The following is a 27547-nucleotide window of genomic DNA, read 5'->3' on the forward strand; positions in this document are numbered from 1 at the left end:
TAATTAAATTGCTCACTACCTCTTTACACAGCTGGGTGTCAATGATGATGACAAAGTGAACCATCGCTATCCCGCAGCCAATGAAATCTGAGACGTGTTTGAGTCAATCATATCTACAACCCGATAAGTCATAAATTAATTCCCATTCCTGTCATTCAACCCATTCCGCAGCGATACCTTCTGCTTTATTGCTTTTATTTCTGAAGATCTTCACCGATACTCGATGGAAAAGTTATGCCTTTGGACCATGCCGGGATTAAGAGGGAGAGAGAGAGAGAGAGAGAGAGAGAGAGAGAGAGAGAGCGTGGCCAATTCCCCCCTGGAATCCACTCATTGTTTCCCCTCAGCCGATGGGGGATTCTTATCAAAACGCTGCCAGGACTATCATGAAAGGATATGGTAATTATTGAAAAAAACACACACATGCTAACACACACGCACAGCCATGAAGGCCGGTGAAGCACCATGCAGGCTAATATAACGTGTCTGGTGTGGGGGGCTATTTACATACCCTTCTAGAGCGCCTGTCACATTCAATTAATTACTTTCTGGCAGGGTGACAAAGATGATTAAAAAGAATGAAGAACATTTTCCTCATATGGCTCCAAAAAAACCCCCAAAAAAAACCTGCTAAGTCCTTTTAAAATGAAGCCAAGTGATCTCTGAAACGAGGCTCGATGTCTCAGTAAAAAGTTAAAAGGTGTTTTTTTTAAATGTTCACTCCCAGGAGGAATTTTAAAGTCTCGCTGCGTCTATTTCTGCAGAAATCGAGCCAGAGAGGGTGTTTGTAGGAGCGGCTGTGATCATGAGCTGCGCTTTTATTCTGGTATGATGGTGGTAAAAAAAAAAAAAAAAGAAGAGGAGAAGAAGAAGAAGAAGAGCTGAATCCTGTGGGGTAATGAGCTGCATCACAGCGTCCGTTCATAACCCCACACATCTGATGTCTTTCAGAGAACACAGCCTATTTAACACTGTCAGATCAATTAGCAGGTGAAGAAAGGGGCCGGGAGACGAGGAGCCTTTTGTTCAAACAGACCGTGTGTGTGTGTGTGTGTGTGTGTGTGTGTGTGTGTGTGTGGACGTACTGTAAAATGAATTTATCTCAGCAGCTCACAATGTGCGGTTGTGCTTTGGTAACGGCACAAAAGAACAGGCTGAATCGGGATTGTTGTGGTAAAACACGCAGGCTGAATCAAACACCGGGATGTGACAGCCTATTTCTTTCTGGGGGGGGGGGGCTAAATCTGTTAGAGTGCCCCAAATACCCCAAGGGTGCATGTGAATACAGAAAATCTACATTTCAAGTAGCGCTGGGACTCCGCCGGCTCGTTTCACTCCTCTGCCCGACGCTGAAATACGCTCAAGCAGCCTGGTCCTAACTTTTTCCACTCATGGCTGAGGACTCCTGACTGCAGCCGAGCTCGATCCATTCGTCATGAGGGCTCCTTTCAGTGCGGACGTTCTTCCAAGGAATCTTCTCTTTTGCAGCAGAATGTCATTTTCAACACAAACGTCTAGCCGTGAAATTTCCTTTTCCCCCTCTGCTGTTTGGCCCTTTGTCAGGAAACATAATGGCCTGCTTCAGACAGATTAGCCTTGTCTCTTAAGATCCGACAAACCGACTGCGACTGTGACAGATAGTACCTTCATAAAAAAAAAAACAGGTTATTTTCTGTCATTCCTCACCGGGCTTAAAGACTTCAGAGGCTGTGAGTTTAAACAGCAAGCAGCCAGCTGACAAATTGTTCTGTTGTGACAGGTGGAAGGCTCAACCTTCAGTCATGTAGCTGTCTGCACAATGCAAACTTTTCAAAAGAGGAAATGGCTTTTTAACACCTCTCCAAATGTTCAGTCATAGTAGGACACGGAGCATTTGTCAAAAAATAGATAACAGAAGAGAAAAGAGAATTTATAATGTTGCAAAGAAAAGATTTCTTTCTACAATCTGACAAAAATGAAGCTGTGAAATCCCCGACCTCTCCGTTCCAAAGTGTCCATGCTGAATTTTCCTTGACAAGGATTGTCCCCAGTACAAAGAAAAATCACATCCATACACAGTACACACGCATGCAGGCACACCTCAGCTGTTACAGAAACAGAAGATGTATGAATATAGCATAGAGAGACTGCTCATTGTTCATCACTGGAGCTCAGAGCGCTCTGAACGGTATGCATGCCACACCAGTAATCCTGCATCACATACTGTAAACATTATAAGACACGTTAAACATGATTATGTATCTACCCGAAGGTCAGACTACGGGTGAAAATCTAACAGAATTTCTGACTCACTTAGTTTACATTTTTGCACACGCCTTCAAGGTTTAATGGTGAATTAATATCTCCGTGCATACAGGAAGGAGGATTACAGTATTTTTTAACCGTTGCCCTATTTTCACATATTTTGGTCTCTCAATGACTACCAAGTACCAAACTATTGATTTTGCTCCAGTTGTCTGATCTTAAAGATTCTTTCTTTCTTCAAAGACACCACAATCCACATAAAGCAGACGGAGCACTGAGGGAATGCTACTTTCAAAATCATGCTCATTTTTGAAAATGACAAACCCGGCCTTTAACCTCTCACCACAAGGTGGTTTTTTTTCTCCACCACTAACTTGATTGGTTAGTTTGTGTTACAGAAATATTGTGACTGATCAAAACCAACCATTTGCAGCCATAATTTATACATATAAACTAGCTTCTTCAGGCAGCGGTGGACCAGCAACTCCCACATTCTGCTGAGTGAAACGACAGTTTTTCCTATGGGAACTGTTTTTGGTTATAAAAAGCAACCATTAAAAAAGGTATTTTTCTGTGTTGTAAGAAACGTATAACGTAACAATCTGAGTCTGTCAGTGACAAAAAAAAAAAAACATTCACCAATTTTGATAGGGTGCATCGCCTCTAAGGATTACCTTGCAGCGATTACAGCCCGTTTTGCAGCTGTAGGCTGTAGAAATCTCCTGGAGCAATTTGCATACTTCTTATGGTAAAATATGCTAAAATAAGTCTCTGTGATCCACATTAGCTTAACAAATTGACTTTTTAATATCAAGGAAAATGAGCTGGTGTATCAGGATTGGTGCAGGAAGAACAAATACTTTATTGGTGCATCCAAGTTTAGGGGTTTCAGGCAAAAATAAAAAACTCTTGAGTGAGTAATCCGGGCTGTGGCCAACATTTGTGAGCCTCACATCAGTGAGTTTCCCTGCTTTCTCAGCCCCTGCAGGAAATGCCTGGACTGCAGTGACCTGCTGCCTGCAATGCCTTCCCCTCGCCCTCCAATGTTTATCCCAAAAGACATCAGTTTAAGAAGAATAGCAAACCGCTGACTCAATGCAAACCGCACACAATGAAAGCTCTTACTCAGATCTTGATTGGCAGGAGCGTGCAGCACCCCGGTCTTTCCCCACGCTCTGATTTTGGGAGAAAAAACAAACCATGCAAACCAGTCGAGCTGCAGCAGAGAGAGCGAGAGAGAGAGAGCGAGAGAGAGAGAGAGAGTGCCTTTACCAGCCTCGGGGAGTGTGAGCAAACACAACACTGCTGCTACAGTGCTGCTAATGGAAAACACTGCCAATCGGGTCAATCGCACAGATATTTATTTGTTCTTTATGAGTCTGATTCACGCTTCAGACTGCTTACAAGGTCCATTCATTGCACTTCAGCCTGAGCAAACAGAGGTGAAAACACACAATAATCCACCTATGCTTTTCATGTGACTCACTGAGCCGCCACAATCCATTCACGCTGCTCACACAGGCTCAAACACACACACACACACACACACACACACACACACACACACACACACAGAATGCCTCAGGGGTCACAGCAAAGAGCCCTTTAAAAACACACAATCAACAGGCTCCTACCTGCAATTTGGCGGCGGGTCCAAGGTTATCTCTGCTAGCTCCTTCTGGATCCTGAAACGAGAGGGGAAGATCTGTGTTACAATCACACACACAAAACACAGACAGTTGTATAAATCTTGCATGTGAAATCAATCTAAGTGTACGCACTGAATGCATCATTGATTTTCTAATGAGCCTCTGAGCGATGTGACTGGATACAGGAATCAGTGCTGTCACACAAGATCAACACAGGGATTTTTTCTTTTTTTTTTTTTTTAGAATCCAGACAAGCGTGAATTGATATTGATGTCAATAGAGCATGTCGGATAGAGGAATCATATCTGATGTATGAAGGTTAATGAATTTTTCCTTGCCAATCGGCTCGGTCTCACCCCTCACGCTTACAGGAGGCTGCTGGGAGCATTTCCACACCGGGCACTTCAGAACGGGTTTAATGAACACACCATGGAGAGGTCAAATTTCTCCGCGGTTAAGAAGAATTCCAGAAGAATTCCATGCGGAGATGTGCCTATGAGGCTCCAGATGCTACACTTTACAACCATTAAGTCAGCTATAAATGCAGCTGTTATTCATCAATGCAGAGAAACACACATCTGACATACTGAAGCCGTTTTCACATAAGCACTCAGAATTTCATGAGGACTGCCCCTGAAATCCTCCTGATCGGGTTGTTCACACAACCGCCTCACAGTCGGAGACTATCCCTGTTGAATGGGAGAGGGGAGAGCAGGGGGTCTCCTGAGGCAAAACATGACATGTAGGGCTTTCACACTTGCAGAAATCTCCTGAAAAACTCCTCCGGATATTTCCCGGAGGAGCTGTATATGTGAATGCAAACAGCTGCATTTTTTCCACTACAGGATGCTATAATGAGAATATTTGTCTCTATATCAATGGTATGTGTAGTCGGACAGAATCAAAATCTAAACTTAAAAGTGTAGAAGAACATACTGGAATAGATTAAACATAATGCTGCGGTTTAAGTACATGCATGGAGATCGTAGCGGCCCCATGCATACAGTCTTTGGTTGTGCACTAATCCCAGGTAATACACATCACAACCCCCTACCACTCACTGGACGTGAACCCTCCGGGTAATTTGAAAGCACAATTACACTCCTGTTTTAAGGCTTTTAATGTGAACTGTGATAAGAAAAGTCAGAGAAAGCAGAAAGCACACCATGGAGCTTCCCTGCAGTCAACCCAGATCATAAAGTGACAAAACAAATCAAATTGTTTTACTCTCAAGATTGCAACTTCCAAATGAAGATGATGAAATGTGATTAAAGCCGGACATTAAATAGCCCTTGAGGTAAAGAGTTCATCGTCTAAATCGAGGTTCTTTGTTTCCATTCCCCTTGATTCTTGTTAAACTGCTTTAACTCTCAATTTATTCAGGGTTGTAAAAAACCCAAAACAAGAGAGAGAGAGATAAAGAAATAATTGACAACTCGTATTGATCATAGTGCATGTTCTCACAGCTGTTTGTTATCTGGGACATGAAAATAATCTGCTCCTGCAGGAGAGAGCGAGCAGAAAGACAAGCAGTCGATGTTGACATGATTTATTGTTTCACCATCGACACAGTAATAAATGGAAGGGCAATACTAACAGTGCGACGCGACGTCAGCCTACATGACATTCCACTTCATCTCTAGATGATTGAAGGAAATGTGTTTTATCAAAGATGCTGAAATAGTAGATGTAAGGGAAATCCGTCAAATTCAGTGTGATTTAAATTCTTTAAAGAGCTTCAACCTGCTTTACCAGATAAAGCATCGCCCCCGCCTATCATTTCTGACATCCTGGGGAGAATCTAATTTGGACATCCTCAGAGAGAGACAGGGCGGTTGCGGTAGAGTCAGTCGCCTCTCAACCGGAAGGTCTGGGGTTCGATCCCCACCTCCTGCAGCTACATGCCAGATGTGTCCTTGGGCAAGACACAGCAGCGTATGGATGTGTATGAATGGTGTTAGTTACTTCTAATCACTTAGTCACTTTACATAACAGCCTCCTGCATCAGTGTGTGAATGTGTAGGTGTGACCTGCAGTGTAAAGCGCTTTGAGTAGTCTGAAGACTATACAATCCCATTTAGCCCTTGCACCCTCCCTGAGATCATTGCCGCCCCTATACGGGGGACAGGACCACAGGTTGGGAACCAGTTGTCTATAGACTTGCAGCATCCTCAGTTCTCTCTCAGAGATGTCTGACAAGTCTCTCCTTGAGAATTCCTCGTCTGTGACTCTATCAACTAAAAAGGTCCAAATGATCAGACATCATGGGTACAATAAGCTTCCACTGGGTGAGTGGGAGGCTGCTAATGGCATAATGTTCCACTGTGTGCAGAGTCTGAACATCAGCCTTCTTGTGTACAAAATAAAAACAAGCTTTAAAGTAAAAACTCCTGCTGCTCCCTTACGAGAGCTTTGCGAGTACTGTGGGTAATTTAAAAAAAAAAAAGAGGAATCGGCCGCTGAACACAAGGCCGGCTTAAGGAATGTCTGCACAAAGATGTCTATTACAACTCTCCATCATCATGAAAGAGTTCCTGGAATGAAGAGTACATCGCAGGTTGATGATACATAACATGCTGGGATTATCCAACAGGGGATTTTCCTTTTAACTCCCCTCTGTGGGGAAATGACTGCACGCGACTCACTCTAGGAAGCAGTGTGGGGGGGGGGGGGGAAGGCATATTTGCAAAGGAGCCTGTAATACAATCTCCACGGTTTTTGGAGTCATCCTCAGCCTGAGTGCGTGCTGTGTAATTTTATCTGCAGTATTTCCTGAGGTGGCACATTCTGTCTGCTGAAGCTGGGGACCTGTTAGAGAGAGAGAGAGAGAGAGAGAGAGAGAGAGAGAGAGAGAGAGAGAGAGAGAGAGAGAGAGAGAGAGAGAGAGAGAGAGAGAGAGAGAGAGAGAGAGAGAGAGAGAGCGCAGCGATGAACAAGGCCGGGGGAATCCAAAGGGAAACAGCTCTGATTATATACTGCGAGTTCGTCTCGCTCGTGCACGGCCTCTTTCCCCCAAAAAACACCTGCTTTCTGTGATGCTCCGCAGCTCATTGCATTTGATAATCCATTGAGACACAACACACGGTAAACTATTACATTCTGCATGCATCGACTAATGCTAATAAGTCGATATCACCCGAGCAAAGATTTTGTGATGGAGAACAGCAGCTCCGGCTTCTGTGTGGGGCGGCTGATGATTTATTACAGGAAGAAGCACTGAGAGCGACTAAATAACACAGCGCCTGTCAACCTTCCCATAAAGTAGTTACCCTCAAGGCTCTCGGTTTTTTTTTTTATGTTGCACCCATCTCTGCTGATAAGAGGTCATTGCTGGGTGGGTTGGTACAAATCAGATCCCTCAGTGAGTCATTTAAGGTTGTTGTTTTTTTCACTCAGAAATACTTGGTACAGATGAATTACACGGGAAGGCGTGCAGTAATAGATGGCAGTTACAGTCCTGGCTATATGCTCCAGTGTGATCAGGTGGTTAATATTGAAAACACCAGAATTACTCCATTATTGTGATTTCTAAATTTTACATGTCAGCACACACACAGTCATATTGCTCGTCAGATGTTGGAACAGCATCTGAAAAACGTGTCCACTCACTCTTTTCTAACATCAGACTTTGGGATCTGGGTACGCTGGGTTTTTTTAAAGCTGGCAATCTGACTGTCATGCAAAAAGTTTACCAGGTGAGAGAAAGCAGATAAGTGGTAAATGGACTTGAGCTTGTGTAGGCGCTTTTTTTTGTCTTCTGACTACTCAAAGCACTTTTTACACCGCAGGTCACACTTACACATTCACACACTGATGGCAGAGGCTGCTGTGTAAAGTGACCATCAGAAGTAACTAACCCCATTCATACGCCGCAGATGAAGCAGCGGGAGCAACTTGGGGTTAAGTGTCTTGCCCAAGGACACATCAGACATGTAGCTGCAGGAGCTGGGGATGGAACCCCTGACCTTCCAGTTGGGAGACGACCAACTCTACCGCTGAACATCTTTAACTTATAGTAACATTTTTTTATGTAAAAAGAAGAGTTTAGATAAATTATTAGATAAAGACTAAATGTCTCAGTATTCTGTAAGAACTGCTTAAAGGGTGAAGTGACTTTTCCCCTAAAAGTTGACAAAGTAAATCATCAACCAAGAAGAACCGAAGTCCACTTATTAGTGTGCATGCTCTAAAATGTACTTTTTAGCCAGAAAGCCAAAATATGTCCAGGCCAGTTTGTTACATGCAAAAGTAACTACCCTTAAATCCAGTGTAGAAGACACACTTTCATTTCATCAGAAAAGTAGGTTGGTCCTATGTACTCGTGTGACCAATACACAAGAATAAAAAGCAAAGAGAGGTATTCTAGAATCTTTCTAAAGCTATGTCACAGACATGCGGCGTCATGACAGGAAATGCAGCCTGTCAACATCACCCACTGCAAGCTACTGAACCTGCAGGCGATTAAAAAAAAATCTGCCTACATTCAAACTGCAAGCAGTCGCTTCTGTTCCAGTGGATTCAGGAGAAGACTCCACCAGTCACACTACAGCCACTTTTAAAACCATTGGTCCCAGGAAGTATATACGGTAGTTCTTGGGGTTTCTCTTTGAGGAACTGATCTGATCCTGTGGCCCATGTTGTCAGCATTTGGACCGCTGCCTAAATTCCCCGGAAGATCATGCAAATCAGGCCAAAGACATACGGAAGCAATAAATGTAACTGCACTACGCTGCCAGTCCGATAGGTGGCGGTAAGAAAAAGTGGAAGGCCATAAAGATGACGCAATATAAGTTTGAAGGCCAGGCCAGCGTCATTATCAGTGCGACCCCACAGTTAGCCCGTTGGCACAGAGGAGGTTCAGCTTGTGTTGTTTTTCATCGTTCTGTATTACATTGCAAAAAGGATCCACTGACTCCATCGAGCGTTGGAAAGGGTCTTATTTCGGGGTAGATTATTTACCCTAGAACTAAATGGATACCCTGGTAGATTCGGTCAACACACATGTAGTTCTTCAAAAAGTTCTGGGGGAAGTTCCTCCGGTCAAAACGGTGCTATGATACAGAGAAGCGTTGGAAGGTTTTCCCTAATGGAACCCCATGAGTGCTAAATTAAAGAATAATGACAACCTCTTTCACAATATTTTGCAACCCTTCTTAGATGATCAACCCAGTGATCTGGTTGGATTATTACATAAGAGGCAGCCACACTTTGTTTTCACAAACAAGTCATGGTCATGTTTTTTTTTTTTCCTTTGACATGAAATGAATGTAAAAAAAAAAAAAAGATTGTATGTGATATGATCTGTGCTGTCTGGTTCTGTGTTTAATGTACAACTGATCAAATGTGATGAGAAGAACTGTGTTTATGAGCAGCTGCGTGATTAACTAGGACTTTTGACATCAACAGATTCAATTAAGGAAGAAAATGAATGAATGTCAGAATGAAGCAGCTCTGTGTGTGTGGTGTCGGGGTGGAAAGTTGGCCTAGTGCACAGAAAGAGCTGCTTTAAGAAACATGTAAACACAAGTCTGCGGCTGATTCAACAAAGAAAATAGTTCCACTCTCAAAAAAAAAAATCAAACCTCATTAGCAAAGTAATGAATGACTATTTTCATCATTGATTATTTTTCCCCATATTTTTCCATCGTATTGATTAACTGCTATAAAGGAAACAACCTCTGCATTATAATTCAACAGAGCCCTGCAGGGCGACAGTGCAGAACGGAGAAGCGTTCAATTACACTGAAAGAAAACAGATAAAAGCAGCACGTTGTCACATCTGTGGAGCTGGAACCAAAGAACGATGAGTCTTTTGGTCCACATAAATGACTCAAATGATCCATCAGAAACTGAATTGTTATTTTAATGCTGCTTAGGAAACAATTTATCAAGTGGCAGTTTCAGCCATGCTCTGCTTTGATTGACTGATGATCTCTTGAAAAGCCACAACACAGCTCGGCAGTGAGGACGTGTAGCTCCAAAGAAGGAGAAATAAATCCACTCAATGAGTAAATAATGGATGAGCACTTCAACAGCTCCATCAGGGACACAAGAGTAAAAGCAGATTTACCTCTTGGCGCTGGTGGAGAGCTTGGCGGCGGTCTTGCTGGAGATCTTGGCCTCCTTCTTCTTGGGTTGGGTCTGGTCCCGCTGCTCGGGGCCCGGCTGCTCCGGTGGAGGCGCCTCCCTCTGCTCGGCGTCCGAGCTGCCCCCACTGGTGTTGGGGCTGTCGTCCGGCCTCGGCTGCACCTCACTGGACATGCTGACACTGCAACAAAACAATCACATACTTAGCGTTATACATACAACCTGAATACACAAAGACAGACTCAACTAACAATGTTCGAAAAATCTACAGGACCACCTCTGTGAGCGTAACGTCTAATGAAATGGAAGCTCACCGTCTTGAGCGCCCTCGAGCGTCATGCCTATGTATAGATCTGTGTCGGCAGCAGCATCGCCTGCAGCCTGTACAGTTTTACACACAGAGGATACACAGACGCTGCACGCACAGGTGTCAATTCTCTGACTGCTGATGGTGACATCAGACAGGCTTTAATTGAAGATTCGCCATGGCAACAAGAAAACTAGCGATTTTGGTTTGCATCAAACAACTATTGTGCATTGTGTTGTAGTCAAGACCTCACCAACCAAGACCAAGACCAGAGTGCGCTGAGACCGAGGCAAGACCAAGACATTTAGGGATCGAGACCGAATCAAGACAAAGACCAAGGCAGGGTGAGACCAAGACCAAGACCAAGACCATAAAAATATCACTGAAAAATCATCATCTTGTGTGCAGCGGGCGTGTCCCTCACTTAGACTGTAACACTGGGAAGGTTGCGGCCTCTTATCAAAAATAGCCTATCACTGGTGTTCTTGATTCAAAATCCTGAGTCTGCCCAGTCTGAGACAAGACCAAAATACAAATGCTCTCGATCTTTCGATTCGCAGACGAGACAAAGACCTTCAAAAAGTGTAGGCGGCGGTACGTCGCCTTGGATAAAAGCGCCTCTGCTAAGTGAATTGTAACATTGAAAGTGATCTTGAGACTAAGTCCGATTTTGAGTAGAGCATGCCAACATCACATTTGGGATGTTACAACAATATATCGTCCAGCCCTGTCCTTTATATTCCTCTGATTAAAGTGACTCCAAACAGCTCCTTAACCTATCCCTGCTCTCAGCACTGTGTGCAGCACAGGAAGAGGAGCATCACATCTGAACAGACTGGAATAGGTGGACTGGTATTATCATGTTAAAAACTCTTTAATAGAGTCTTTTTTAATGGCAGCCTTTTGCTTACTTCTGTACCATCCTCATTTCAGCCCACCGTCCTCTATTTTCAAAGTCTATTTTTATCCTGGCTCTAATATTCTCCATGGACGGCCAAATCGTTAATGGATACCAATAATCTCATATCAGGCCAGCTCTAATAATTCTCCACTCCTTGGACGGTTTTGACTTTAATTCAAAAATCCTGTTACATTCTGAGCTTCATTAAATCCCTCTCATGATGAATCAAACTGCTGCCTGTTTTCTGAATCAGCAGCGTTTGTTGTTCTCACTATAAAATTTGAAAATAGAAAGTGAAAAAAAAAGGGGATTCACAGTTTTTCCGAGCCCTCTGCGTTTTGCTCGTCGGACCAACAGTGGTATTCAAAGTCACCGCAGAGGCGGCCAATGAGAAGAAGAAGGGCAGTTTTCACGTTAGAGGCGATCGTCGAAGCATCACATGTTGTGTTAAACGCATGGAGCCACATTATGCTTTGTTTATGGGAGCGCTCGAGGCTACAGTGATTCTGGGGGAAGGATGTTGAATGTATAAAGCGTGTAATTGGTGCAGACGTTGACTCTGCAGGCTTAGGAGGATAACTGCTCCCGCTCAGAGTGAATACAGACATACAGTATATACACACGGTACAGGAAGGAGAACAAAGGAGCACACAGTCTGTAGGGAGACTGAATTTAAACTGCTGAAGGGAAAGAAGAGAAAACCACCACTCTGGATTCTTGGAAAGTCTAGCTTTTGAATGATGTGTTTCTAGTTAGGGTGATTGTGTTTATGTCAAAATCTAATTCAAAGCTTTAAAAAAGATATTAGAATTTAATGCATGACTCACTACATGCATCAACGGCATTAGGTGTGTGTGTTTCAGCGTATGTGTCTGGATGTGGTGAGACCTGATAACGGTCATGGAGTCCGGGGGGAGGGGGTGATTTTGAACTGTACCCCCTAGTTTCCACATACTCCGCCAGCGGACTACCATTCGCTGCCACTCAAGTCAATGATTGTGTTTCCACAGCGAGCGCCGCAGTCCTTCCGTGGAGCGTGTAAAGCAGCACCACTACGCTCTGATCCGTTTCAAATGCGCTGCTATTGTTTTTCGACGGAGTACACTGTGCACCTGTCCACTGGGGTGGAGGGAGTCATTTTGAGTGTCTTAAATTTGACGTCTCGGAGTTTTGGAGTTCTCCTGTTTTGTTTACTTGAAGAAAACCTGATGGCTTAGATCGAAGTACCTCCACAGTGTTTGCCTGGATGCTGACAGAGCAGCACAACCGCAGACATTTAAGTAGGTTACATACACTCATAGTCCACTACACTCATCCTACATTGCACATTTTGTGTTTTTTACTTTATTTATTTTTTTTATATTTTTTTATTATATTTTATATATTGTAATAGCTTCTTATACTGTATTATTTAAGTTGTTGCTAGTTCTGCGTTATTTCCTTGTTAATTGTTTAGCACCAATACACCAAGTCAAATTCCTTGTATGTGTAAATGTACATGGCAATAAAACCCGATTCTGATTCTGATTCTGATTGAATGGGAGAACAGTATTATTGGAAAAACACTGACTGAAACCGACCGAACAACTCGCAGAAAGTAATGAAGAAAAACCTTCACGTTATAGTTTAATAATAAATAAATCAATTCACCCAATGTACTGAGGCTATAGTCCTCGAGAGTGGGCAGCCCGGGTTCAAATCCAACCTGTGGCTTCTTTCCAACATGTTGTTCCCCACTCTCTCTGATTTCTGACTCTATCCACTGTCCTGTCCTTAAATCTAGGCATAAAGCCCCAAAATCAACTTTAAAAAAAGAAAAAAGAAGAGAAACTATCCCGTCAAAGTGATGCATTTGGCAGAAAACAGCATCTGAACAGCCGTCCACTGTAGTGAGCAGTGAAAGGGTTCAAACAGAAGCCCAACATGACTCTGACCTAAAAGAGAGTCTGCTTTGAAAACCTGAGGATGACACGCTTTGACAATGAGTCCATTGGTTCAAAACCTGGGAGCGAGTGGGAGGGGGTGATAACGCTTACATTACCCAACCAGTGAGCTCTTCATGTGCACATAATTAAAACTACTTCATTGTGTTTCTCCTCTCATTTGTCTGTACTGTGAACAGGCCCCATCTTAGCGCGTCCTTTCAACATCATGACGTCCCTCCCTCCCTTCTCCTGTCTTACATGGAAAGTCTCCCGCTGAGAGGACTGAGGAGCATGTGTGAACAAGACACTCAGGAAGATTTCCGGGGGGGGCCAGTCTGTCTGGAATTGTCTCAACATTTTCAGGAGTGCATGTTTGATAACGGCTCAAGATGATTGCACTCCTCTCGGGAGGGGGAATGATGTTTAATCTTTCTTCAACACCCAGTGTCAGACGGGGTGATTGAGCGAGCCCATAAGTAGTCATGATGTGGAATGAAATACCGTGTCCTCTTTGTCTTCGACCGAGACAATAGAGTAAAATGAGGAGCTTTACAAAGAGGAGACCTTTAAAAAAAAAAGTGGTTTTGACAACAAGTCAAAACGTAATCAGTTCAATACAGAATAGATTTGTCAAATAAGTAGACGAAGAAATGATAGTTATCTCTTCTCCCAAAGCAGTAACTCTGTATTGCCCTGCAGCGCTCTATTCTGAGCCACAGCGGGTAAAAAAGGGTAAATACAGAGCGCCAATCTTTTAGCACTCATGCTCAGAATCCGTCGAGTCGAACGTCTGCTGGTCTGAAGCCTCGAGTCTCAATAATGAAAAGACAGCTACAAGGTCATGTTCACTAAATCCAATCCCTCCATCTATCTCTCCATCTGTGTGTGTGTGTGTGAGCGAGTGTGTGTATGAATAGCTCAAGGTGAATGCCTCTATTTACATTCTCCGCGCCGCCATGAAAAATGTATGATACAGTTGAATAAATGTGCAGACATGCTTTTTTTCTATTTTGTTTTGCTGCATGATGAAATGAACGTCAGATTCGACAGAAGAATGGACAGATTGTTCGATAAACACGACAGCAGATTTGGCACGCTGAATCGGCTCCTGACATTAGACAAACAGCCGGCTGCACACGGGCTATCTGATGCAATTAACTGCATTTAGTGGTGAGATTATATAGAGATTATAAAAAGGTAAGGGTCATTGAGGCGGGGGGGGGGGGGGGGGGGGGGACTGAATTTAAAGTTGCAGGCAAAGCAGAAGATCATGGAGATTGGGTTTGTGTTGTTCTCCTCCTTCAGGTGTGAAACTGTCAAAACACCTCAGCCAGTATTATCAACACAGACTGTTGAAATCACACCTTTAGGAGAACCCACTGTCGGAGCGCATCCTTTTGATTCAACTTGTCAGATTCACACAACTCATCTGGCAGGTAAAGCCCGGAGTACAGTGCACGACTTCAGGCCGATCTAGACCCGATTTCTTTTTTGTTTTTTGAGTCGTACAGCAGATTTTCAGCCCCGATTTGCGCCGTCAGTCGTGCGTCGTTCGATCAGCTGCTCCTCCTGACCGGTCGGATGATCCTCATCATGCGTCATACGACTGCACACACTCGCCCAGTGAGAGCAGAGGCACGAGCTGATGCCCCCAAGTTCAGGACTTTTCTTCTTCCGGATTGTGCCTGCACAAAAATCACGACGTCTGAAATCGCCATGACAACAGCAGGCACGCCCAGTTTAAATCTGTCTTACCCCTCCTCATCAGGAACAGGAACCGTCTTCAGACCTCCAGCTGACAGGGAACGATTGTTATGATTTAGCTGCTAGCAAGGTTGTGTTCAGCTTGATGCTGAGTGTGTGTGTGAGAGAGAGAGAGAGAGAGAGAGAGAGAGAGAGAGAGAGAGAGAGAGAGAGAACATTTTGGCCGGCGTGTGTAACCTTATTGAGCCGTGCATATATGAGACAACTGAAATACACAAAATTACTACTTCAACCTCTGTGTCTGGGAGGTTTCAATTGTCAATTGTGAAAGCTCTGTCCTGATTTTAACTCGTACAGTGTGAGCTCTCAGGTCGTGTCAGACAATCGGGTTGAACAGTGTGAGCACATAAACCGTGAACTCTGAGGTCGTTGTGGATACATAAAGGGCATTCAGACACAAGTGCGGAGATTCTGAAGATACGATCCAAAAGTTTGGTCTCCCTCGTTCCAGCATGCTGCCTTTGTAAACCGCTCTGAGTTACAATATCTGGACTCGTTCGTGAAGCCTCTCAGCCTCAAGATTCTGTGACAGGTTACACTTTCGTCAGCATTCAGGAATATTTCAGAGAAAGATTTAAACATTAACAGAGTTTAAAAAAAACCCAAAAAAAACCAATGGAACAGGAAAATGCTGAATCCAAAACAAACTAGTGAAGCAATGACAAAGTAAGACTCGGTTCAAAATCCTAACTCTTTCCAGACAGTGTTTTGAATAATGTAGATTAGATTAGGACTTAAAAAAAAAAAAATCACAGCAGATTGTCTGAAATGTCAGTACTCGCTGCTCACATTAAAGCACGCTCTCTGGCATTGCAACAAGACTTTTGGGAACAAGTCCACGTTCAAAGAGATTCAAAGAGGTGAATTGTCTTCCAGGTAACAGATTCTGGGTGAGCTATAAACAGAGGTGACTGTGGTACTATCCACCGATCTAGACTTAAATAGTTGAAATGAGAGATATTTAAATGGGAAAATAATAGATCTCAATTAAATGGATGGATAGGCCTACGAAACTGCAGGCTGTATCTTTGTGTTATCCTTCTGTGTCATTGGATGCTTTTTTTGTTTTTTTTTTCCATTTAATTGTGAGTTTGTTCTTTGTTTGTTTGTCATCATTTGGCTTCATTTAGGTTCCATTCATTGTTCTGACTTATTGTTTATTCCTGTGACGTAAACAAAGTCTCCAGATCTGATCGTTGTTGATTGTTTTCAGCGATAACACTGGAACAAAAACACACTCTCAAGATGTTTAAAAATCAGTCTAAAAAGTTTGAATCTCTTGGATGTAAGAGCTGGTTGGTGAAAAAGGGTGAACGCCGAAATAAACAGCGAGTATTAAAGGGTCTTAAAGGCACATTAACGATGTCAATTTCAGGTGTGAACACGCAGTTTAAGGGAGATCTTCTTAAAAGTGTTGATGTTGTGGACGGGGTTCTGGTAAATCGGTACCACGTAAGGCACGGATGTCAAGGAGCACCCCGGGCACCCACCACCCCAGACCGGGTTTACCACCTCTCAGCAGGGGGGGGGGGGGTTAACAGCAAGACAGCCTCGGTACCCTGATGTAGAAACACAGAGATGAAGCTCAGCTAAAACACTCAGGCGATAATAAAGAGTATCCAGTTCGGGAGCTTTTCAAACTGACCACTGGGTTTCTGCTCCAGCACAAAAGAAAGAATGGATGCCCCCCCTCCCCTCTCCTCTCTCTCTCTCTCTTCCCCAACACCACCACCGCCGCCCCCTTCCTCCACAGGATAACGTGTATTTTTCACGTAGAGTTGGATTTTTTCGGAGAAGAATAAGGCTGACTCACCTTTACAAGCAGGCTGGACGCTGGGCTGCAGGAGAAATTTGAGATAATGTCCACTGTACAGTCCGTAATCCGTCACACTGGGTGTCCGCTGCTCTCCGTCCGTTGCTTTGACTGCTGCTGGAGAATGTGCCAAACCGCGACCGTCGAGCTCACTGATGACACATGCGTCGTTTCCGGTTATGAGACACAAAATAAAAGCCCCGATTTCTTTTTTCTTTTCTTTTTTTTAAAGATTGTTTTAATGTCTTTAAATTTCAGCTACGATCAAACTTTTAAATACAAAAAAAAAAGAGAACAAAAGGCTACATGAATGCATGGTAGAAAGAAAAAAAAAACACCAGCAGTAACATATTTATAATAATTATTATAATAAATCTCTTCAATTTCAAAAGAAGCATGGGCAATGTGACACTTGGAAAAATGATCTACAGTCTCTCTTGTTTAAGAATATGTTATTTCTCACGTTTATCTACAGAAAAAAAAAAAAATAATAATAATCTTGCACACACAAGTTTTTTTTTGTTCTTTTACTTTTCGGGATTCTTTATTTATCTCAGAAGGCTCATCACTTCTAAACTTATTTCAAGAAGATGTTTGATCATTGATGAAAAGTGATGCATTACTTGCATCTGCCAAATATTTAGAGTAGAGAAAAAGTGTTTAATAAAATTAAAATAACTATAATAAAAATACATTACACTTATAACGACACAAAATATATTAAAACTAATCTATGTATACCTTTTCTATATGCAGAATAAACCTTGGCTAAGTAATGCATATGGTGATTGCACTGCATGAATTAAAAACATGTATTTAAATCTAAGATTAAATCATGTAAATGTTTGTAAATACTGTATATCTTACGTTTTGCCCCCAGAAGTCATGAATAACTTCAAGTGAGCTAACAAAGAGAGAATTGACTGACAATCTTATAATCCATCATTTTGAATAGAAAGTATAAATTTACTAATGTATCTCTTTTTCCTTTTTGAAAGCGTCTATTTATTTATTTATTTATTAGAGGAGAGAAAAAAAATGACTCTGAAAAACAGTGTCGAACCATGTCCTGTTTTGCCTATTTATCCTGTCTGTTTTGATTATGCATTTAAATCAGTCTTTTATCGTCAGGCAGATAATCGTCAGTTCCGATTGTTTCTTTTTGTTCACGGCAGCTTGACAAATCAATCCGCCTCCGTGCGCGCTCCCGCTCCCACGCGAGTCCGCGCAAAGTGTGTGCTCTCTGAGGCATGGCTTTGATGATACTGTAGACTACAAAGGAAGTGCAAAAAAAGAAAGAGGACTGCCAAATTAATCTTGCTTTAAAAAAAAAAAAAAGAAGTGTGCAGTCTGATTCCACGAGTTATTTCCCTGAAGTAAGTGATTTACAGTCTAGGCACTCCAAGACACTTAGTGATATTTACAGCAGTGGAGTTCATGAGTTCTGTGCTGTGGTGACCTGAGCTCTGACGGCAAGGGGATACACTAGATTATATCAATATATAAATAGATTTTTCCACAGTTATTTTCAAACATTAGGACTACTTCTGTAGTTGAACTGATCAGTAGATTTATGAAACATCATGTTGTACCCCCTAAACATTTGGTGCGTCTTCTAAAAAAATAAATAAAGAAAACATCCAGATGGTGTCACTAAATCACATTTCTCTTAAATACTCACAAATTCACACCATCAGAAAATGATTGTCCGTCTTTTCGATCAAGTCAATGACGCGGAACCTTTGACTGACTCGATGTTTCCCTTACGACGGGGGCAGTGGCGGACGCGTCGCTGCTCAACATGCGCCATTGAAAACAAACGTAACCGACTCGGTGGTTTACCGCTTCACTTTGATAAAGACGGGTATTTTAAACCCCCGTGTCTTGTCTTTAGTGAATTTAACACACACATTTAAAAACAATGGAGACTATTTTAGAGCAGCAGCGTCGCTACCACGAAGAGAAAGAGCGGCTGATGGACGCGAAGACGAAAGAAATGTTACACAAGAAGTCCACGGTGAGCTTGTTCGCTTTTCGCGCTAGCGTTAGCATCAATGCTAATCAGGAGAACGCAGAATTAAAACATCTGGAAGTTTACTCACTCTGACCTTGATTTATTTTCTTTTTTTCCGACAGCTGAGGGATCAAATCAACTCTGACCACCGAACAAGAGCGATGCTGGATGTGAGAAAGATTGTTTTGTTTGTTTTTTCACTGCTAATATTTACTCTGCAGCGTTAGTATTGGTTATTAGAACGTTAACGTTGCTATGGTTTTTAGAACGTTAACGTTGCTATGGTTATTAGAACGTTAACGTTGCTATGGTGACACTTAACTATAGTTAACCGGCTGACTTATCCACACCTTTTTTAAAAGTTGTTTTCTGTTATTTAGTCATTTAAAGTTTAGACTTGTATTTCCTCAAATGTTGTAGCTGACCTCAGGAAAGTGTCGCTCGAAGATATCTACACTAAACTTAATGTTATAGAATAAAATAGAATAGAATGACTTTATTGATCCCAAACTGGGAAATTGTGGCGTTACAGCAGCAGGTTATCCAAACACACAATATGAGTAAAAAACACACAATGTTAGCAAATCTAAACACAATGTAATATTAACTACAAAGTAAATAAGTACTAAAAGATATCAAAAATAAGAATGTGAATATATACAACCAGGATTTAACTAAACATTACTAGTTTTAATATGAAGATTAAATATGGCAGATTGAATGTAAATGTGCAAAAACAGAGTTGTAGATGGTAATAAATTAAATATGAAAGATAAAATGTAAATGTGCAAAAACAGAGTAGTAAATGGACAGTATTGACATAAGTTAAAGTGCATGAGTGTTTTTTTTATATTTTTCTTATACATAAATGAACTGCCCTTAAAGCATTACACATGTAGGTCAAGTCTGTCTCTATATTGTTCGTATCTTCTTGTCTGAGTTTCTTAAATGGTTCAGGCACATTAAGTGTTGTGATACTTGCAGTCATAATACAGCCAGCAGTCGGATGTTTTGTGCTCTGCTTTTAAGAGAGCAACAAGCCCCAGAATGCAGATTTAAAAAGCTGCTTGTTAGATTTTAAAGGATGGAAAAAAGATGTCAAGAGAGCGAGAGAGAGAGAACTCAATAACACAAGTTAAAAGTTTGGACACAGCTGATTGAAATGCACCTCATTATCTTTAAGACATTCTGATGTAAAGGCTTCTGCTTAAATGCTTGACATGTGTTTCTTATTTAAATAGAAATAGTGAAGTTGATGCCTATGCATGCATGCCTTGATTTCCAAAACAAAAGTTTTATTGTTTTTAATATTTACTATTCTAAAATGTGGAAACTAGTAAAAAAGAAAGACAAATTCTTTTATTAGTAGGTGTGCCCTAGAAACAGCTCACAGTAACTATATTATAGTAATATACTGTTTTATTGATAATACTGTTTCTGTTGTGTGTCCAAACTTTTGACTGGTGGTGTATTTCTAAGTTGTATGGACATCTTTAACAGTCTGTTTGTCTTTTCACAGAGATATATGGATGTGAGCGCAAACCTCCGAGACTCCTATGAAGACAAAGATGGGTGAGTAGCTCTGCCTTAAATCCAGATGTGTTTTAATGATCCTTTTAATGACAGAAGGAGAACGTTACTCGTAGAAAATCGTTAGATGTTTTTAGTTGTTGTTGTTCTCTTCAAATGTTTCATCTTCCTGACAGAATGAGGAGGGACGAACTTGCTGCCATCTCAGGACCAAACGAGTTTGCAGAGTTCTACAACAGACTGAAACAGATAAAGGAGTTTCACAGGAAGCACCCAAATGAGGTAGTTACCCTTTACACTTCTAATGGTTGCACTTATTAAACCCTTAAAAACCTGAACAGTAACAATGCACTGCCGTGTGTTTCCTGTAGATTTCCATTCCCATGTCTGCGGAGTTCGAGGAGCTGATGAAGGCCAGAGAAAACCCCACTGAGGAGGCTCAGAGTAGGTTCTAACCTTATTCAAATATGAACTCGAGTTTGCCTGGTGTGACAGATCATTGAGTGATATCTGTTCTCTTTCACAGACCTGGTGGAGTTCTCTGACGAGGAAGGATACGGCCGCTACCTGGACCTCCACGACTGCTACCTGAAGTTCATCAACCTGAAGGGAGCTGAGGTAACGATCCTTTAAAGTCTTTATCATTTCTACCGCTGCTCCTCCAACACTTTTTAAACCGTGATCTCTTTTCTTTCCCTGCAGAAACTCGAGTACATCGCTTACCTGTCTTCATTCGACCAGCTGTTTGACATCCCCAAGGACAGGAAGAACGCTGAATACAAAAAGTAGGTCCATCATATTCACTCCATTTACCACTGAGCTTTCAATCCTTTTTAATTTCAACTGTAAAGACGAGGAAACTAATCAATCAGGCTGATGTTCTGAGTGATAATCGGCATAAATGTGTAGATTGTGGCTGCACTCTGCTGTCAAACAAACGTGATGTGTCGGCCGTGTGTGCGCAGGTATTTGGAGATGCTGTTGGAGTATCTGCAGGACTACACAGACCGGGTCAAACCTCTGCTGGACCAGAACGAGCTCTACGGCAAAGTGCTGTCGGACTTTGAGAAAAAATGGGAGATTGGGAATTTTCCCGGCTGGCCTGTAAGTTCTCCTCACTGTTCTTTATATGTGATGATGGTTTCTGGTGTTCTAGTCTTTGTTCTTATCAGACCTGTTCTTTGTTCACCTTTTTTTAGAAAGAAACGAGCAGTGCTTTGACGCATGCTGGAGCTCATCTGGACCTCTCTGCCTTCTCCTCTTGGGAGGTAAAACTCTTAAATATTTAGATTGATCATTTCATTTTAACGCTCCGGGATCTTATTCATACTGATGTGTCTGTTCTAATGCTTTTCCACAGGAGTTGGCCTCCTTGGGTCTGGACAGATTGAAGTCTGCCCTCATGGCTCTAGGACTTAAATGTGGAGGGTGAGGATGTTGGGTTTTTTTTGCATCCCAGAAAGAAAAAAAACATCAAAGACAATTGAATAATTACCAAACCAGAGACGTAAGGTTACCTCCTTTAATGAGCTCGATACCCTTTGGAGACACTTCACTACTTTGCTCAGTTTTCTGTCACAGAAAGGCCGTAGACCTGTCAAAAAGCACAATATTTAGTTTCTTAATCTTCTATAGCGGAACACTATATTGACTGAGTTTGTTTGCGTGTGTGTGTGTGTGTGCTGACAGGACACTGGAGGAGAGGGCTCAGAGACTCTTCAGCACAAAAGGAAAGTCCCTGGAATCACTCGACCCGTCTCTTTTTGCCAAGAATCCCAAAGCCAAAGGCCCTAAAAAGTAAGTGGGTGTTTAAATTTCAAGCTGACAGTGTCTTATGATAGGCTTCGTTGTATAATTCATAACCTTTTCCATCCATCACCTTTTGCAGAGATGTAGAGCGTAACAAGGAAATTGGCTTCCTGGAGTCTCAGGTCTATGAATACGTGGAGATCCTCGGGGTAAGTCAGTAACTCATGGGGTTACCTCTGCTGCCAGGTTCATAAATGAAGGGTTAGAGACGACAGTTTGAGAAAAGTGGAATAGATCTAATGACTACTCTTTTTGTGTTGTCGGGGGTTCACAGGAGCAAAGGCAGCTGACTCATGAGAACGTGCAGAGGAAACAGGCCCGGACCGGGGAGGAGCGCGAGGAAGAGGAGGAGGAGCAGCTCAGTGAGAGCGAGAGCGAAGACGAAGACAACGAGATCATCTACAACCCCAAGAACCTGCCGCTGGGCTGGGACGGCAAGGTGAGGAGACACTGCTCTGTGAAAACAAGTCAAATGACAAAAGGCTTTTTAGTCGTCTGATTGGTTATGCTTCAAATATTTAAATGATGTGTTTTTGATCAAATGAAGCTGATCAAACTTTTAAGTACAATTTGAGGAAACGTTACTGAGAATCTAACAAGCCAGCAAAAAGAAAAGGTGATCTTTGGAGCCAGGCGTCAGAGCGACTTCTGCTGATGTAGCCCGGCGCAGGGACTGTGGAGCATGCTCAGAATGCCTTGTCCAGTTTGGGTCAAATTGAGTTGTCGACATGAAGGAGTAAATCGCTTTCCAACCCCATTATCTAGGTGTGTTGGCCTGACTTTGAAATATTAAATTAAATACAATTTCAGCCGGGCTAAAATGTTTACAAGCATTTTAAACGTCCAGGATTAGTCGGACTAACACACTGCATGTGAATGTTCTGTATGACAGCGCTGTTACTGCTAAACGTCCCAGTGATCCTGCATGAATCACATCAGCACTGAAAATGAGTTTATTCTGCCGTCCCATGTCAAAGCGTCCAAAGGCATCTTTATGGAAGAAACGCTGTACTGTGTGACATCATTCGATGCGTGATTCATTGAAAGATGAATGAACTCAAAATGCAGTCGTGTGTTGACTTCAATCTCAACACTTTTTAAACTCTGCAAGAAGAAAAGTTCAAATTACATAGAAAAGTCATAGAGATGAGATAAGAGGTCAAATCTGCTTTATTACACCGTGTCCTAACAGAACGTGAGCGTTATATATGGCATCGCGTCACGCATGACCGCACGCTGGCTGTCCACACTGAATCCGTTAAATATTGAGTTCTTTCAGTTTACCCTTGCAAACATATGACATCAAGTTCTTTTGTATTGAAGGAGGACAAACCGAAGTGTGGTGCTTTTTATTGATGATTTACTCAAACCACAACACCCAGCGGCTCGCGGTGAGCTGGGAAAAAGTTTTTCTTCGGTGCCGACACAAGTCAAAGCTCAACATTTTCATCACGGCTGTGCATAATATTCATGCACCGTTATCTCCCCTTTGTAAGATGAGCCACCGAGCTCTGTTGAGTGAGAAAAACGAGTGTCAGTGCCGTGTAGAACCCCCTCCTTCCTCGTCTCTCTACGCGAGTGACTGAGAGGAAAATACAAACAGGGCCAGTAAAGCTGGCCGTCGCGCTGCTACTCACTACGTTGCTCACGAGCAGTGAGGACACTCTTAAGGAAATAATAGAATCAGGCTGATTTGTCGCTCCTAAAGGTGAAATTCACTTTTTACACACAGGCCGAGAAGACGGTAGTAATGAAAAAGCTTTATTCACTATGTATACCTTATCGATTGATACTTCTTTTTATTTTGTTGCACAGAAAACTGTTCCAGCTTTTTCAAAACCCCCCAAGGTGGGAAGCATAATGACATGCCTTTTAATAAAATAAAGATTCAAAATAAAATAAAACCATGGTTACCATGTGGTCGCATGTGGTGTTTTTGAGAGTAACTTCACACCCGCTAAAAATCTGCGACACCATCACATCCCCTTGATTCAGTGATTTATGAGCTCGACTAATTCCAGGATTAGAAGTCATGATTTATCTGCATCCGCCGGTTTGATCTAGACATTTTAATCCGTCTGTGCAAAATCAAATCACTGGACCTCATGCACTATACATCAGACTCGTTTCATCCTTAAATTAGATTAAAACTGACGCTGTTGAGCGGAGGGCTGCGGGGTGACTCAGCATTTTGTTGGTGAAATAAGATTTGGCGGTTCAACACAAAGCTTTGCCTCTGTAGGTCAGCGTTGCAGAGAACTTCTTTCTCAGACCGCCAACAGGCTTTTTTTTTTTATCATAGAAATTAAAAGTGAGGTTTTGGAGGAGGGTCCGAGAAGCGCTGACTTCAACATGAACCTGATGTATGGATTGTTTCACTGGTTTTAATCGTCAGGTTTGTTCGTTTTGGGGAGGAGAACTCTGAATAATTCTGCTCTCCTTAAAAACTTCTCAACCTGTGAACACGGAGGGCTCGTTTTCACACTCTGTGTAAAGTGTACACCCTGTGAGGCTGTTGCTCCTGCTCTGATCCGCGTGCAAAGATGCAGCAAAAAAACCAAAACCAAACAGCAAATACTGAACTGACCTAATAAGGTCATGATTCTGTGTTCGTAATGATGACTGAAACTGGCAAGTTTTAGTGTCTAATCGCGTTGCTACCTGTGTTTTCTTATCTACCTCTAATACATTGTCAGAACTTTTTTTCACCTGAATGGGGGGTGTGGTCTTTTGGCGAACAGGAAGTGATGTTTGACAGTTCTTATCAATTGTCCAGTGTATATTTTATATTGTTCATGGAGGTTATTGCAGAGGGAATGAAGGATTTTTTTTGGAGATGTTTTTCTCCGGGGCCAGTGGAGCTTTGTAGCGTCTGCCTGATGGACGTAACAGGAAGAAGTGGTGGAGGGGGTGAGAGAGGTCGGGAAGGGTCGTCATGTGACCAGGGTGGCTCTGCTAATCACAGAGCTGTTGTACAGTTCAGTCTCGGTAGAGGACGTTTGGATGAATCATTTTGTGTTTGCTGGTGAGGGAGTTCTGCTAATTTGTATTTCCTTGTCTGATTTAAACATTTTGTGTGAACTCATGTCTGTTTTCATCCTTTCAGCCCATTCCATACTGGCTCTATAAACTCCACGGGCTGAACATCAACTACAACTGTGAGATCTGTGGAAACTACACCTACAGGGGACCCAAAGCCTTCCAGAGACACTTTGCCGTATGTTGTTGTTGTTGTTGTTATTTTAACATCAAGGACTTTGCTATCATTGAGGCCTTTTTACTTTTTACAGTACACAGCTTTTTTTTTTTTCTCAGCATGCTTCATTGTTTATGATGCTACGGTGGATTTCCTGCAGCTGAAGTGTTTTTTCTGTGTTGTTGTTCTGCAGGAGTGGAGGCACGCTCACGGTATGAGGTGTCTGGGAATCCCTAACACGGCTCACTTCGCCAACGTCACACAGATCGAGGACGCCGTCTCTTGTAAGAGTCTGAAGCCTCTAATGACCTTCTGCTTTTAAAAGTATTATTGAAGTTGGTTTAATGTGCCGTTTTTTTTCTTTTTTTTTTTCATTCCTCCAGTGTGGGCGAAACTGAAGTCCCAGAAGGCGTTGGAGCGATGGCAGCCGGACACAGAGGTGAGTCCACAAGGAATCAGGACAAACATGGGAAATAAAATACTGCTTCAAAGCAAGGCTTTAATAATAACTCAGAAGTATAATTTAATTGAATACATATATTTTGTATTAAACTGCATTATATAAAGTACCAAGCTGTTGACAAGACAAGAGATACAAAGCAATCACAACAAACACTATGGATTCTCTTTTGTTCTTACTTAAAGGAGCAATCTGTAAGATATTTACTGAATCAAATCAAAAATTGATCTTACTATATGATCAGACATTAAGGAAACATGCTCTGTTGAAGTGCTGGCTTCTCTGAGAACAGTGCAGCAGCCAGTATGTCCTCCTTCTAACTTTATTTGTTTGGACCAGAGAAGGTAGGCGCTTTTAAGACATCCCCCCCACACAGCTGTTTTGGACGCCCCTCGGTTTGCCATATATGAGAGCAGTTATCAGGTCAAACCAACAGGTGTTGCAGCGATGGAAGCGGGCTAGAGAACTGGTTCAGATAGATCTGACTCTATCCGACCTAAAAAGCCTCTGCATGTTTCTAATAAACTCAGACTCAAACTAGGATCCATAATGGAGATGCTTTTGAAAAATGGAGAGAGGTTAGAACGCAGAAAGGTTTACAGACGGATGCAGATCTGGCTAAACACTGAAGCTTCAATGTCCCCAACATGGTGAACTGCGTACGCATCGGATCTAGAGAGGAGGGGGCGGGCGGGGGGGGACGGCTCTCTACAATGTTTAGAATTTGGACTGCAGTACCAAGTTTGTTTTTAATTGCTGGACTTGCCTATCTTCTCATCCAGCTGTAGAAAGTAAGGCCTATACTATTAATGAATTAAAATAAGGAACTTTACAATCTCAGCAGGTGTTGAAACACCTTCAGTGAGAAAGCCCTCCTTCTTTCTAATCTCGTCAAACATGCTCATCGTTTATCTTCGTTGATTTTTCAGGAGGAGTACGAAGACTCGAGTGGAAACGTGGTCAACAAGAAGACCTACGAGGATCTGAAGAGACAAGGCCTGCTTTAAAACCACCCAACTTCCACCCAAGAAACGCGTCCTTTAAGATTTGCTCTAATTTTTTTATCACCCATGTTTCTTTTTATATGTAAGTAGCTGTGTTTTCCCGCTCCCCCCCTCCCTCCCTTTGATAACTTTGTAATGTGGCATCCATTGATCATTATAATAAACGGAGTCCTTTTTGTCACAGCGCTGTTTGTCTTTGTGGTCTGTTTGCTCGGCCGTGCTGTGACTCTGGTCTCTACCAGGATTTCTATGAGTGTGTTGAGTGCTGTGATTTAGCGTCTCTGTAGCCTCGTGAGCATATTTTACCTGTCTTTCTGTGGGCTGCTTTACTGCAGATCTTTATGGTTGTAATAAACACTTGACTAGTAAATTTAAACATGGAGAGCGCAGCTGTATTTCTGGTCATGAGAATATCTACAGTTGCTTAATTACTGTAGTGACACTACACATTGAGCAACAGAAACATAGAATGTGATGGTTTTCTGCTGACAGAGCTCAAACATTTGACAGACGGGGAAAATCATAACATATCGTAAACCTTATTTTTATGACTATAGTAAAAAACCTGTGACATGTAAGACATTTAGGGAGTTTTAAGAAGACATGAAAATGTGCTAAAGACAAAGAGACATTGTAAAAGAGAAGACGAGCTTTAAGGTTTTCACAGAAATCAAAGAGTTGATGCCAAAACTAAAAACCGTTAACACTCAGAAAAGGTGACATTTAGTGTTTCTTATGTAAGGGATAATGCCCGACGAGGTGTCCTTCAGGAATTATACCATGCTCTGCGTGAATACTCGAGTCTGATTGGCTGAAGGTTTTCCATGCGTTGCCATTAACTTTT

General features: G+C 42.3%; 2 protein-coding genes across 2 annotated transcripts in view; one reads left to right on the forward strand and one right to left on the reverse strand.

Moving 5' to 3' along the window:
• Positions 1–16842, reverse strand: part of LOC109987068 (ubiquitin-conjugating enzyme E2 E2) — a 63391-nt gene extending 46549 nt beyond the window's left edge. Inside the window, exons 1-3 of the mRNA XM_065948148.1 lie at positions 16691–16842; positions 9964–10161; positions 3879–3929 (exon numbers count right to left, since the gene is read on the reverse strand). Coding sequence (XP_065804220.1) covers positions 3879–3929; positions 9964–10154 — 242 coding nt within the window. The 5' untranslated portion in view covers positions 10155–10161; positions 16691–16842. The remainder of the gene's footprint in view (positions 1–3878; positions 3930–9963; positions 10162–16690) is intronic.
• Positions 16843–18468: 1626 nt separating this feature from the next.
• Positions 18469–26888, forward strand: sf3a3 (splicing factor 3a, subunit 3). The gene is made up of 17 exons (XM_020638005.3): positions 18469–18707; positions 18827–18874; positions 20224–20276; positions 20411–20516; positions 20606–20678; positions 20761–20852; positions 20937–21019; positions 21200–21338; positions 21434–21502; positions 21595–21662; positions 21924–22031; positions 22123–22192; positions 22318–22482; positions 25150–25260; positions 25433–25523; positions 25623–25678; positions 26629–26888. Exons 1-17 carry the CDS (start codon positions 18612–18614, stop codon positions 26704–26706), a joined length of 1506 nt encoding a protein of 501 aa, XP_020493661.2. The 5' UTR covers positions 18469–18611; the 3' UTR covers positions 26707–26888.
• The last annotated feature ends 659 nt before the right edge of the window (positions 26889–27547 follow it).

Source organism: Labrus bergylta, chromosome 19 (genome assembly GCF_963930695.1).
Source record: "Labrus bergylta chromosome 19, fLabBer1.1, whole genome shotgun sequence".
Classification (NCBI taxonomy): Eukaryota; Metazoa; Chordata; class Actinopteri; order Labriformes; family Labridae; genus Labrus; species Labrus bergylta.

Coding starts and splice junctions, on each gene's coding strand:
- sf3a3 (XM_020638005.3), top strand. CDS start 18,612: ATGGAGACTATTTTAGAGCAGCAGCGTCGCTACCACGAAGAGAAAGAG. Junction 22,032..22,122: donor AAAGCCAAAGGCCCTAAAAA/GTAAGTGGGTGT, acceptor CACCTTTTGCAG/AGATGTAGAGCGTAACAAGG. Junction 22,193..22,317: donor AATACGTGGAGATCCTCGGG/GTAAGTCAGTAA, acceptor GGGGGTTCACAG/GAGCAAAGGCAGCTGACTCA.